General features: G+C 40.0%; 1 protein-coding gene across 2 annotated transcripts in view; it reads right to left on the bottom strand.

Annotated features, from left to right (window-relative positions):
* The window catches only part of PAFAH1B1 (platelet activating factor acetylhydrolase 1b regulatory subunit 1), a 35492-nt gene that overhangs the window by 4074 nt on the left and 18061 nt on the right, over positions 1–13357 (bottom strand). For both annotated transcript variants that reach the window (XM_074160946.1, XM_074160947.1), the window contains exons 3-10: positions 11990–12074; positions 9449–9523; positions 8289–8495; positions 6184–6352; positions 4135–4237; positions 3150–3378; positions 1646–1747; positions 890–1046 (exon numbers count right to left, since the gene is read on the bottom strand). In XM_074160946.1, coding sequence (XP_074017047.1) covers positions 890–1046; positions 1646–1747; positions 3150–3378; positions 4135–4237; positions 6184–6352; positions 8289–8495; positions 9449–9523; positions 11990–12074 — 1127 coding nt within the window. The remainder of the gene's footprint in view (positions 1–889; positions 1047–1645; positions 1748–3149; positions 3379–4134; positions 4238–6183; positions 6353–8288; positions 8496–9448; positions 9524–11989; positions 12075–13357) is intronic.

Here is a 13357-nt window from a genome sequence, read left to right as displayed (position 1 = left end):
TAAAAAATGTGAAGTGCGCTGTTTCTCAGGAGATCACAAAATATTTCATATACACAAATCAATTTTGGACTGGATCAGCAGACAGTTCTGGGAAGTTTAGCCAAGAGGAATCACAAAGCCTCGCTGAGTAGAAAGGGCTCAGCAAAGCAATCTGTGAACTGACACAGCCAATTCCGAGGTTTGCCAACCCACAGTAACGGTTTAATCATCTTCAACTCACAACTTCTCTTGGCCCCTTTCTCATCAGCTGTCTCTAGCAATTTAAGAGTGAAGTCAGAAAGCCTGCATTTTTTACTGGACCTGCAAGTTTGATGAGGAAACCTCAGTAGCTGATTCCTGGGGCGCTGCTGACCTCACTTCCCCAGCTCTGACCTGCCAGAGCAGCTCAGGGACAGGAACAGCAGCGTCAGTGCCAGAGCAAAGCAGCTTTGTTGACCAGGGAGGGTTTGGTTTGCTCTGGTTTTGCCAGAGCAGGGGGGAACTAAGGTCTACCAAGACCTGGTAAGACCAACTAGGAATGCCCAGGAATTCAAAGTATATTTTTTTCCTGGCTGTTTTGCTTTTGCTTTTTACTTTTTCTGGGCAAGCATTTGCAATACAGCACTCCCCAAATGCCTCCCCACTCACGGTGAAAGGATCCAGACCACCCTGGCAGTTAACGTCTTTATCCAACGTGCAACACTGGCAACAGACGTGGAAAACTCCAGCACACTTGAAATTCCTATCTGTCCTTACTTGATTAAAATACTCATAGCACAAAACTTCACTGGAATCCAGACGTGCATGCCTAGCTTGGTGCTCAACTGCAGCTGGTGAAGATGGAGAAAAAAAGATCTGGATCCCTGGCTCTGTACTTTGCAGAAAGCGCCGCAGAACAATAAATACGTACCCAAAGAGGTAACAAAGTGTTCGTGCGCATTGAGGGTTTTCATGCATCGCTTGTTCTTGAAGTCCCAGACACGTAGAGTCTTGTCATCGGCACAGCTCAAAATAAATTTTCCCCCAGAATGGAACAGAACGCCACGTACCCAGTTATCATGGCCCACCTTGTGCACAGGGAGAGATCAGTGAGCAGATGCATGTTTTGAGGCTCAGCATTCTATAATTTATGCTATGGCAAACGGAGTGACTCCTTGCTCTCTTCCCACAAGGATAGCATTTAGCTTTCTAAAACCTATTAGAACTCAAAGTTTATCTTCAGTTTCTATTATTACACCTTTATCAGCTCTACCAACAACATGGGTTCCTGTCCTTGGAGGCAAACAAAAAGGAGTCCTCATGTGATCTGCACTGATCCTGCTCCCGCCCCCAGCACCATCAGCCAGCCCAGCCCGAGCACATCGGAAGAACTCGATGTTTTACAGAAGACAAAATTCAGCTGATTATTAGCATTTCTGCTACTTGTCACAAAAGCTACACCACAGTAACTCCTGCATTTACACTATGGATTTTGATACTCTCAGTATTTCCTAGCAACCACAAGACCTGAAATACAGAAGCCATTAAAACAATATATTTCCAGTGTTTGTCTTATTTCAATAACTCTGGCTTCTCTTGAAAATATAAATATGTAGGATAGTTCATTCCGTTAAAACTGGTTTGACATACACAGCTATGACCACCAGAAAAACATCAGTGAACTTACAAGTGTCATAAGGCACATGCCAGTGCTAATGTCCCACATCTTAATGGTCTTGTCTCTGGATCCAGACAGCAGAAAAGGCCCAGGTTTGCCACTCTTCTTAGTCTACAGAAAATTAGGTTTTCAGTTATGGCATATATGGTGCAGGGACAGGGGCAAGGGAGGGTGGAAGCAGATCCCTTCTGAGTGCTATTTCTCAGCAGCACATTTAGATCGCCTGACAGCTTACAGCTAATAAACACACCACCACAGCTGAGCAGGTATGTTGTTAATCATATTGGGAAAAATAAACAAAAAATGAAAGGAATTAAACAATCTGTTAAAACAAATTGTTGTATGTCCTGCTGATGCAGCAAGCCAAGTATTTTGAACCCGCGCTTGCCTACTGCAAGGCACCCTTTTTTAATAGCAGACACAGCTCAAGTAGAGTCAGACACCTCAGGGCAAAATAATACAAAGCTCAGCCATACCTTCCTGTTCTCATTCTCCATAAAAAGTAATGAAAAACGTTTAAGAATTTTTGGAAAGTTCCTACTCTGAACTTATTTCTATTTGTAATCATGCAAAGTATGAAAGAAAGACTTAGTTCATGGAACTTGAGATATTTCAGCTGAGAAGTTAATGTGAACCTGCTGCTGGTTCCCAGCAGAGGGCAGGGGAGACACCACTTCAGCTGATTAATCACCACTGCAAGAGGAAGTGAACATCTGGAATTTAATCGCTTTTAATTAAAAGATTATAAGGATCTTTTAAGGATGCAAGTAAAGTTTGACTGAAATAATCTGTAAAATCTATCGCTAGACAAGTGTCTGTGTCTTCAGCGTCGCCACTTTTCCCCTTGGGTGCGAGTGTCCTTGTTGCTGAGCTGCCAAGGCAGAAATGCTTGGGCTTTTTTTAACTAGAAATTGGAGTTAATTTCTTGTTCATTTCTTCTACACTTTGTCATCCTTCAAAGGAAATTTTTGCAGACCTTTAGTAGGCCTTTCTTGAAGATTTAGTAACTGAACCAGAGAAGATGTACCTGTGACCACACAAATGGGGCTTTATTTTGGTTAGAGAACACTTGCCAGTATCACTAGGACATGGCAGGCAAAGCTTCCCCAGCACAATACACCCAGGGCAGCTTCAGTTCTGCTTTCCTGATTCACTGCTTCCCCCCACACCTTTCAGCTGCTAAGGATCCCTATAATCTTCCCTTTATGCCAGACAAGCATAAAGTCCACAGTTCTTTTTTGAAATATGTGGAAGTGATTGCACTCAACCTCAGAAAGAGAGCATCTCTCCAAAGTTCACTTTCATTAGTGCAAAGGTAGGGTCCTACTGTTAAAACCACAACAGCATGGATCCCATGAAGACAAGATGGGGATTAATTCAGCAAAACACACTCATACACCTGCTGCATCTGCCAAGCACTGTGAGAACAAAGTTCAGCTGTTCTAAATACTATCCAGTAAGTTCTATATAGAACGTAGTCAAAAATCTTATTTATCAGCATTGGAAGCATTACCTCTGATCCCGTAGCTTCTGATATGGTGGAGTATGAGCTCTCAGGAGCCCAGGAAATGCATTCTACCACGTGCTCGTGTTCTCGGAGCTCAGCTTTGCATTCCTTCGTTGCTACCACCCAAACACGCACTGTCTGGTCATTAGAACAACTGGCAATTAGGGTGCCATCCTGGTTAGGTCGCACCATGCGCACCCATTCTCTGTGTCCTGTGAAAGTCTTCACACAGTAACTATTCAAAAAAACAGAAATACAGTACGAGTCAATTAACATTGCGATAAAACCACTGCACATGCCTTTAAGGATGCTTGATCAGCTCTTAGAAGTTAAGATAAAATATTTCAGCATGCATGTGTCCATCCTGGGGGGTGATGGACAAGGCCATCAAACAGCTCATGGAAAGGAAGTTGACAGGAGAGAGAAGTGACAGCTGAGAACTGGCAAATCCTTGTTAAGGGAGAAAGCAGGAAGCTTGTGGAAAAAACAAAGTTGACACAACAGCTCTCATTAAATAGGCATTTTAAGAACAAGTAGAGATTTACAGTCATTCAGACAGCTTTCATCTACAACTTCTAGCAAATGAGTGGATTAAAGAGACAACTGAAGAATGAAACGAGATGACAAAAAAAAAATAATCAGGAGACACATGGATCTATGCCAAGAAAGGGAATGGATTTCTCCTCTCACGCTCCCTTTAAACTTGTGTGTACCCACAGAATTTGTATTCTTCCCTGGTCCTGAGTTTGGGTATTCTACCCTCGTCGCGCCCAGAAAGATAAAGCCAGGTAAGTTTTAACTGGTCAGTACCAAAACTCTGTGCTTAATGGTTTAAGGCAGAATCCTTAAGTGAGTCATCTAAAGGGTACAATATCACACCTCAATTCAAATGACTTTTGCTGACACTGAAGATCTGTGTGGCCCATTTCCCACAGCCAGTGGTTTGTGCCCGTTGTGTAGAGGGGCGATGTTTAGCCAGGACCGCACTTACCCTGTCTGGACTTCCCACATTTTGATAGTTTTATCCCTTGAGGCAGAAACTATATGATCTCCATTGGGCATGATGGCTACTGAAGAAACATTATGATCATGACCTAGAAACGAAATCAAACCTTTATTAAGTGGTACTGGAATAGTTTTTACAGAGCACACAGGACTTGCTATTCATTTATCTTAGACCAGTAGCTACAGCAGTAGTGCATGTTTTATAGAATAATCTTTACATGTAAAGGTCCTCAGTGAGAGGCATCCAAACCTCACTGCAGAACCTTAACGCTTCACACATCTGGTACTGGGTTCTAATAAAACACTGCACTGCATTAGTTCAAGAACCAGCTGTATATACACGACAGCAAGTCTTGCTGCTGAGACGATCAACGCTGAGTCAGGGAAAAGCATCCACATCACTTCCTTAACACAAACTCCTTCTGACCTCCTGCACATTGTTTCAGCTCTTGACTTTACTCACCCCACAAGCAATGGGCCATAACACAGAAAAGGGAGATAACACACACTGTAAAGACTATTAATTTCCAGTATTGCAGAAAATTAGAACTTAAACTTCCCAACGTGGCAAACATTAGAATTAACTGGTTTGAAATGTTTGTATTATCCAGAACAAGCTGTTGGGTAGGGGTTTTTTGACAAGTCCAGTGTACAAGCTTGACTATAACGTTTTGTGTATAATTCATGCACTCATCTGTCTTTAAACTCCACAATTATCCCTTCTAAGATTGTTGGGACTAGAAATGAATCTTCTGAGATCAGCAGTTTAGAATATATAATTTCTCAACAGCTTTGAGGCATTAAAGAGCTTCCTTTTTTTCATCTGGAGAACTGATGTTCTTTTTTCCAAAAAGTGATAGCCAGTAAATTCACTAATAAGATGCTTTTTTTCTTTTATTGGCAGCTACATTGCATCTTGCAAGCCACGTACCTACCATGTACAACTTCACAATTTTCATTTCCATTTTTTCCACTAAAAGCCCCTGGTGAACTACTAAAAAGCAATCACTCTAGTGATCCAGGATCTGAAGCGTCAGAAAACAATAATTTCAGTACAAGTATGGTACTTGCACTGAAACTCCTCACCACAAAGATTATTTGTTTCTTTTTACTTGAAATTGAGTTGAAAGGATGTAATTGGTAATACACATGCAGCTCATTCACCTGCTCGTGTTACAACACCCAGCTCATAAAAATACACAAACTCCATGTGTGTTCATACAGAAATCTCTAAAGACCAACACCCCCGGTAGCACTACTTTATTTTCTCGCTATCAGCCCGCTGCAACATCTGCTCTTCCTCTCCAAGTGTCTGTGCTGTTTAAAGAACCATATGCACAAAAGGCAACAGCTTTCTGTTTTCTTTGGTATATGTGTGTCTGTTTTATTTTCCTAAGTCTCAAACATTCTCTATTCCTATGCCCCACTTCTACAAGAAGATATTAAAAGACAAGCAGCAGTATAAAAATGCTTTTACATCAAGACTATAAAACAAAAGTTGCAGTCAATCTAGAATCTTATAGTTGTGGTTATCTGACTTTCCCATTTTTTCCTATGGCTTTTGAGCCTAAAGCAAAGGGCACATTCACTGATATCAGACACACTCAGAGCAGATGCCTGGGCAGTGTATACACAACACCTTCCACACTAATTGCTTCCCTCCTGAAGCAGTACATCAGGGAAACAGAGCAGGGAAGACTGTAATCCTTTACCGATTTGAAGCCACAGTTTTATTGCCTAGTAAGCATTTAATTTTTAGCACTAAACCCCTATAACTGCCATTTCATTTCAATAACATTATGGGATGCTTCCCACAGCATCAAGCATAGCAGATTTGAGATGTTATTTCCTCCCATAGACACTAAACATATACTTTATTTACAGAGCACTCAAAGCATCAAAACATCCCCCCTCTTTCTCTTGGACAATACTCTGGTTTATAACCCCTTTCCACATCAGCAGTTTTCCTGAATGGAAAAAAATATTAAAAAATCTCTTCGCTTTACCGACTAAATCAATCCCTTTTATACCTTACCATGCATAGTTCTGATGCACTCAAAGCCCTGGAAATCCCATAGCTTAATGGTCATATCAGCAGAACAGGAGGCCAATAGTTTGCCAGTGTGGTCAAAGGAAATATCTTGCACAGAGTCTGTATGTCCCTTAAGGGTTCGTTCAAAGTCTCCTGTCTCATAATCCCACACCTGACAAGTGAACAGAAAATCCGTTAACAGCAACCTATTACTCTTTGTACTCTCCAGCCTTACATTTGCACTCTGCAGGCCAGTCTGGCACCTTACTCAATAATTAATTGAGCAAAAGACAAAGAGAGCCAGCCCTAAAAAGCTTAACAGCATAGAAAAATAAGCATTATTTTTATACGATTTTGTAACTTAAAAATTAACTGAATTCATGCATCTTGAAGAATGTTTTTCAGCTAATTTAAGCCATTATAAAGACAGCAGAAAAATAAATTCCATTTGTATCTAAAAGTCTTAACACTCAATACCCTTAAAAACAAAGATGATCAATTTAGAAGACATTGGACATAATAAATCCACTTGGTACAGATTGTTTTCCTCCACCCCTTTCTAGGCTAGTTCCTCACGAGCAATACAGCCCATCTCCAGCTGGTGGGGAAAGCATCACCTTTAACAACCCCCTCGCCCTTTCCCAAGCTTTGCTGCGGTTCCAGAACCCAACAGCAAATACTATGCATTCTCAAGAGCCACATTCCGAATGCACCAGTTTAGGGATGATAATCCAAACTGCTCTGAAGAGGTTGATATACACACACTAGCAGATTACACAATTTGTCAGAGATTAAATAAACATTTGCAGTTAATAACTGCAAGATAGCATGAAGTCCCCGTTCTCACCTCCTAATTAAGTCAGTCTTCCATCATCTAACCACAAACAAAAGCCTTTGAAACAAAACAAACTCCTACAGAACTTTGTCTCTCTCAAGCATAAAATTAGACATTTAATTTTAAATTATATCCTAAACAAAACAAACTTAAAAACACACACAACTATAAAAAACCCCCATCATCCCAATAGATTGCAATCACAGGGAATGCAATACCCACAAATTAAACTACACAGCTTGACTTAAAGAATAAGAAAATTCATCCAGGGTACCTGTAAGAGGGAGCAAACCCATAGCTAATCAGTCCCCTCTGTAACATCTAACACACCCCGAGCTGTCCCGCTTTCAGCTGGCCCTGTCTGCCTGGAGAAAAACACATCCGGCCTCTATATTCAACTCTGCTGCAGGAACAGGTTAAAGCTTTTAATGAACTAGATCCAGTTGCTACTTTTTATTTTAATCTTCTCCAACAAGCAGCCACTATTAGATCAAGTTGTGTTTTTAAGCACATCACTTAATACACTACTCAACGCTTTTCAGAACAGCACTTTTCCAAATAGTTTTTAAACCAGCATAGAAGAAAACAATGAGAAGTATCCTTTATTGGGATAATTCCCTTAAATTGTGACATTCAAACAACAAGAAAATGCACAATCATGTTTTTATTGGATGCTAAAATGAGAAACTACTTGCCTATTGCAGCAAATCTCTTCCTGCCACTGTACCCTGCAATAAAGGCCTACAAAGACCACTGAAAGTTACTCAAAGTCAAGGGGACTTCATGAGACTCATGTGTTCCTTTTACTCTAAATGGAGAGAACTCATTTTCAGTTAGGATTACAGCTGCATAACCACTTCAACTCCACTTTAGAAACAATCACTTCAGATGACCTGAGGCAACTGTCCTCCTGCTTCTTATCACAGCACTCTCTGTACACTGCGCCACTGCTCCTCGGAGCACTCAAAATGCACCTTCCCCCAACAAGCCTTCATCTATTTCTCCAGTCTCTAAATCCACATTAGCTCAGTTATTTTTTTCTTCAAGCCAAAGGACAGTAAAATAGTCTTGAAGATATTAACTGGACCGGCATAAGCTAAAATATGTAGATTACACAGGACACTCTACTTGAAAGAACTGTCCCTACTGAAGCTAAAGCAGAGTCTGAAACAAATGATCTTCCATCAGTACAATGGACATCTGGCCTGAAACACTGTTACATATTACACATCCTCTGATTTCATTATTTTCATCTTCCGTAGCAAACACATACCTTTATTGTGGCATCCTCTGAAGCAGAGACCATAACACTGAAAACTGGATGGAAAATTACTCGAGTGACAGGACTCCTATGTCCACTCAAGGCATACTTCTCTGGAGGACGAGGAATCCACTCCTTGGGGTCTCTTTTCTGACCAAGAGGTCCACCTGATGTAAATTCTTCCTTAGCTTCATTCAGCTTCGACTCCAATTCCATTACCTAAGTTTAAGAATTTTAAAGAGACATTCATTTCCAGTTTTATACCAAGATCTAATTCACCTTCACTCATTAATAACCCAAATCCCAAGATTCACAGTAAAGCAAACATCACCTGGATCCAAACTGATTACCAACATTCAATAGTGTTGGTATTTCTAAAAATCAAATTACTTTTTTATCATTTATTCTTTACTAATCTAATCATTAAATATGTTTGAGCTACTGTTTTGACAAAATATTGAAGGAGGTTGTGTTAACAAAAAAGAATGCTACTACTGCACTAATTCTCTGTATCCCTGAGACGGCACCCGTGTCACCCAACAGCGGAGACACCCAACAGCGGAGACACCCCCGGGTGTAATAAACCCTACATACATTAACCTTCACAAGAGATGGGTCTGTTGTTAGCACACTGAGATTTATTTTTTTTTTAAGCTTTTAATACACTCTAGATCCATTGAAGCATTACTAAACGGAGTTTTGTACTGTCCACTCGCAGTAGAATCACTTGCTCTAATGCACTGGAGTTAACGGTTTCTTCCCTTTAACTTAATGGCCAACAACAACCGGCCACACAGGTTTCTACCTTCTTTCTGATCCCATCAAGGCTTCAGGAGACAACTATTTCAATCTTTCCACTCACAAACTGCCTGAAGGTACCTCTTTCCTCTCCAGCTTCAGAAACTGCACATGCAATCCATAAACTGAAATCAAGCCATTTTTATAAAGAATTTTTAGAGGATGTCTCTGTCAGCAGAGATAGACAAAACATTCCCTACAACATGGAGTTCGCTATTTTCCCTACTTAAATCTGCAAAATTCATCTTTGAGACATTCTTTTCTAAACCCTGCATTTGTCTAACAAGGAAAGTATGTAACATCCTGTTCAGTGACGGATGTTCGCTATCAGTCATAACGTTTTATACACGTAAATCCATCACATCTCTACTTACCTTCTTTTGTAATCTTATAACAGATGTCCATTTTTTTTCCAGAAGTCCAGCGTACTTCTTATCTAACTCTTCATTCTGAGGATGAGAAGCATTTAAATAAATTAATAAATTCTCATTCTAAAGCCTGTAGAAGTGTTTCTTCAAAGACAACACAAACAGCTCATTTTAATAAAGATCTCTTGACCACAGGAAGAGGAGTTCAAGCAAAAGACTATAATCAGTTTTACTAGTTACACAGAACAACCACACATCAAATTTTCATCGCTACAATTTACATAGACAGAAAAGCAGAAAGCACTCTCAAAGACAGCCTCCTCGTTCATATACATCCACTAGAGCATCAGGAATTCATGAATTCATCCCTTCCGAGCAAAGGCTGTGCTAGAGCTGTGACTCGTTAGCACAACACTCTCACGAAGAATCACACTGTTTGAAGGTGGGATTATATATACTCCACCTCGCCTGACAACCACTTAGCCCAAACTAACTCTGATTTTGGGGTGGGTTTTTTTTGGGGGGGGGGTTTGGTGTTTTGTTTTTTTATAAATCCTTGATTTGAGTTAACCTCAAATTACCACCATAAAATTGCATTATTTTGTGCTAACTTCTCAAAGACAAGTTTTAAGCACACTCTCCCCACACCTTTACTCAGTAAGTGAAGCCAAAAGCAGACCACGCAGCTGCCCTACTGAACATCACCCCAGCTGCTGGAGGAATCAACACTGACTTTGCACCTCTAATGAAACTTTAATGAAGAATAATTTTCTTCCACTCCGTATTTCTCCTTTGGGCCCTAAGGAATAGCTGAGGAGCAACACTGCACAGCTGATGGTACTGTAAAAGCCAGACTATTACGCTTTCCCCCCCCTTATAAAAACAAGAAAGAAGAATAGAAGCAACACAGGAAAACACACATCAGAGGCACAGAAGAGTAATTCAATGCTGCACACTTTCTCTCCATGTACAAAATGACAATCTGGTACTAGAATAATTCTAAATTAATGGGAGAACAACAGAGGCATGGGGAAAACAACATGGCAAGGCTTGCTCCATGAAACCCACGAGGACTGGGCACCTCAGTCAGAGAGCAGATGAACCCGCTACTGCAGGGGCATTTGTGAAAACTGGAGTTATCAGCAGAATAATCAATGCAAAAAATGAAATCTCTCTTTATAAAACTACACTTCAATCCTTTCAGTTTACTGAAATAATTTCTGCCTTTAGCCCTTTTTTCATCATTTTAGTATAGCCCCAACCAATTCGGATTTTCTTTCAAGGAAGTCATGTGGAACTTTCAGCAACTGCATTTTCTCTTTCCCTCAGGACCACCCAGCCTATTTAGATCCCCTTCTTGACCTCTGGGAAGAGAAGACTTAATTAGGTTGATAGATAAGGCAGATAAGGGAATGGTATTAGGATTTTCAATTATAAGTATGGTGTTGCAATTTGTCATTTCTACTTATTTATTAGATACAGGAAGCAGATTGGAGGAAATAAGTCAAGTGTCCGCCAAGCATTTTGGAAAAAGAACAATGCAAGATTTATAATAGTGAAAAGGCAAGGATTTATCAACAGTCAGCACATAGAAGTTTACTACTCAATCCAGGTATCTCCAGAGAAACTGACGCTCAGATGTAACGCACAACTCCTATAGCTAATAAGTGGAAAGTTTAAAAATGATACCAAGAATCATCTGTTACAAAGGCAAATTAATAGAATTCAGTTGCAAGAAATTACTCGTCTAAGTCAATAGCATCCATAGAGTCTAACAAACCCAAGCTGTTTCCCAGAGCTGATCACTTCTATTAACCATTTAGGCTGCCCCGAAGCACAGGGGTAACCAGCTGGTATGTGGTTTCAGGCAATGATTTAACTACTGACCCGATTCCAATCGCAAAACAGACCCACCATTGGCTCTGTGTGATAAAGCAGAGGACAAAAGCAATCCTGTTTTGTCCTGTATCTTAAAACATTACCACATGAAGTCAGGGTCCAAAGCTGTACAGTCTTAGACCATTTCAAACCTGGTTACAAGAGACCAGTCTTCAGTTTTCTAGTTTTGTATCGCAGACAGTTTATGCTTTTATGCAGAATTCCGAGATAAGAATAAGCACAGTTAAGGAAACGAGTTACAGGGAGAAGAGGGGGGATGGCCACAACAGCAGGAAACAGAAAATAGTTGTGTTAAAATTAGACACATTCTTCTGGATATTAAGCACAGAATAGTTCAGGTCAGAAAGGGCCTCTTGAGATCACAACATCCAAACCCTCTGCCCAAAGCAAGGCCAGCTGGAGGAGACTGCCCAGGACCATCCCCAGTGAGGTCCGGGGTACCTCTAGCGACAGAGTCTCACCACCTCCAGGGAAACTATTCCAGCGCTCAGTCACTCTCACAGGGAAAAAAACCAACTCCAGTTCTGAAATTGCATGAGCTGACAGGTGATAATGGATATAATAGATACACATATTCAGAATGGATGCAAATGCCATACAATCATAGACTCTTTACTTAAAATACAGATGAATCTTGCTTGAACTCACCACATCTAACTCAGCTTCCTTTTTAAAAACCGAATATGCCTCTTCGTAGCCATTAGAACGAAGGTAATCTGCTATCGCTCGATTTCTAAAAGACAAAGAACAGTATCTTCAGACACAAGTCTCAATAGAAGAATTGGTTCAGACTTTTAAAAAAGCATGATCAACATCTAAGTCTCCAATGCAGCACAACACCAAGGATTATTTGGTTTGTTAAAAGCCCAAGAAAATTTTACAAATAGATTTGGGAAACAGATTTTGCTTTGAGATGTCAACAGCAGGATACACACTTCGTTGTAGATTTGGTGGTGAAGACAAATGGGGTTTTTTTGATTTTAAAGTTACCAAACATTGGAGTAAAGTGAATACACTTATCAATCTGTATCGTACATAAAACCCATGGCAGATACAAAAGTGATAACTGTATCTACATATTAAAGTTGTGGCTTTTATCTTTGAAGGAAACTATTTTTGGTAGAACAGTTTAGAGTACAAAATTTTACTTGAGTTGCATTTGAATAAAATGCATAGTTGAAGAGAACAAGTCTCAGCTTTGTTTTTCAGAATGATACAATAACTTTTAGTTAGATCGCAGGAAGGGAAACCGCCCATGGCCAACATGTACAGTGCTTCAAATTTTACATTATTCTTCAAAATACTCCACACTGACACAAGAGAATTACCAAATTACTCTCTGGAACCTCTCAAGATAGCATACATTTGGTATGGACCTACTCAAAGTTTTGATGTTATTCTAATAATTCAACAATCCATCAGCACTTTTGTTTAAGAGAAGACGACTAAGGAAACCCTGCATTTTCAAAATTTACTTCAAATGGATAAATACGTTCAAGTTACACAACAAAAAATTTGCTTAAGGCAAGTAAGCTCCATGATCTAAACAGACTTAAAGGTAAAATTACTTTCAGTTACTTTATCAGCCTCCAGAAGGAAGCCTACTTTTATTTCCTTATTATCACTTCCTTTCTTGGGAAGGGATATGTGTGTATATACAAAGAGAAATGGGGAGGGGAGGAAAGACATACATACTACAATATTTAAGTAAACTGATATAGAGATACTTTTTAAAAACAAAAATCAGAAGGTTGTCTACTCGAGGTACTGAAGAGGAAATTAGTACCTTTTGGTAGCTGAGGAAAAGAAACAATAATGACTTTTTGTGCTGAAAAGAATTTGCTTTTCACATGAAAATTCTTCCTGTGGCTTTTATCACATTCTTCCTTCCTACCTTTCACATGTACTCAGTCTCTCCTCAGACATCCAACTCTAAATGTAATGGCATTCAAGCAGAACTTTCACATTTCTCCCCATAAACAACACGTGCTCAGACAAAGTATTGCCTCCCCACCA

The sequence above is a fragment of the Numenius arquata genome, chromosome 18, assembly GCF_964106895.1.
Source record: "Numenius arquata chromosome 18, bNumArq3.hap1.1, whole genome shotgun sequence".
NCBI classification, from domain to species: Eukaryota; Metazoa; Chordata; class Aves; order Charadriiformes; family Scolopacidae; genus Numenius; species Numenius arquata.
This window is presented reverse-complemented; position numbering and strand designations above follow the sequence as displayed.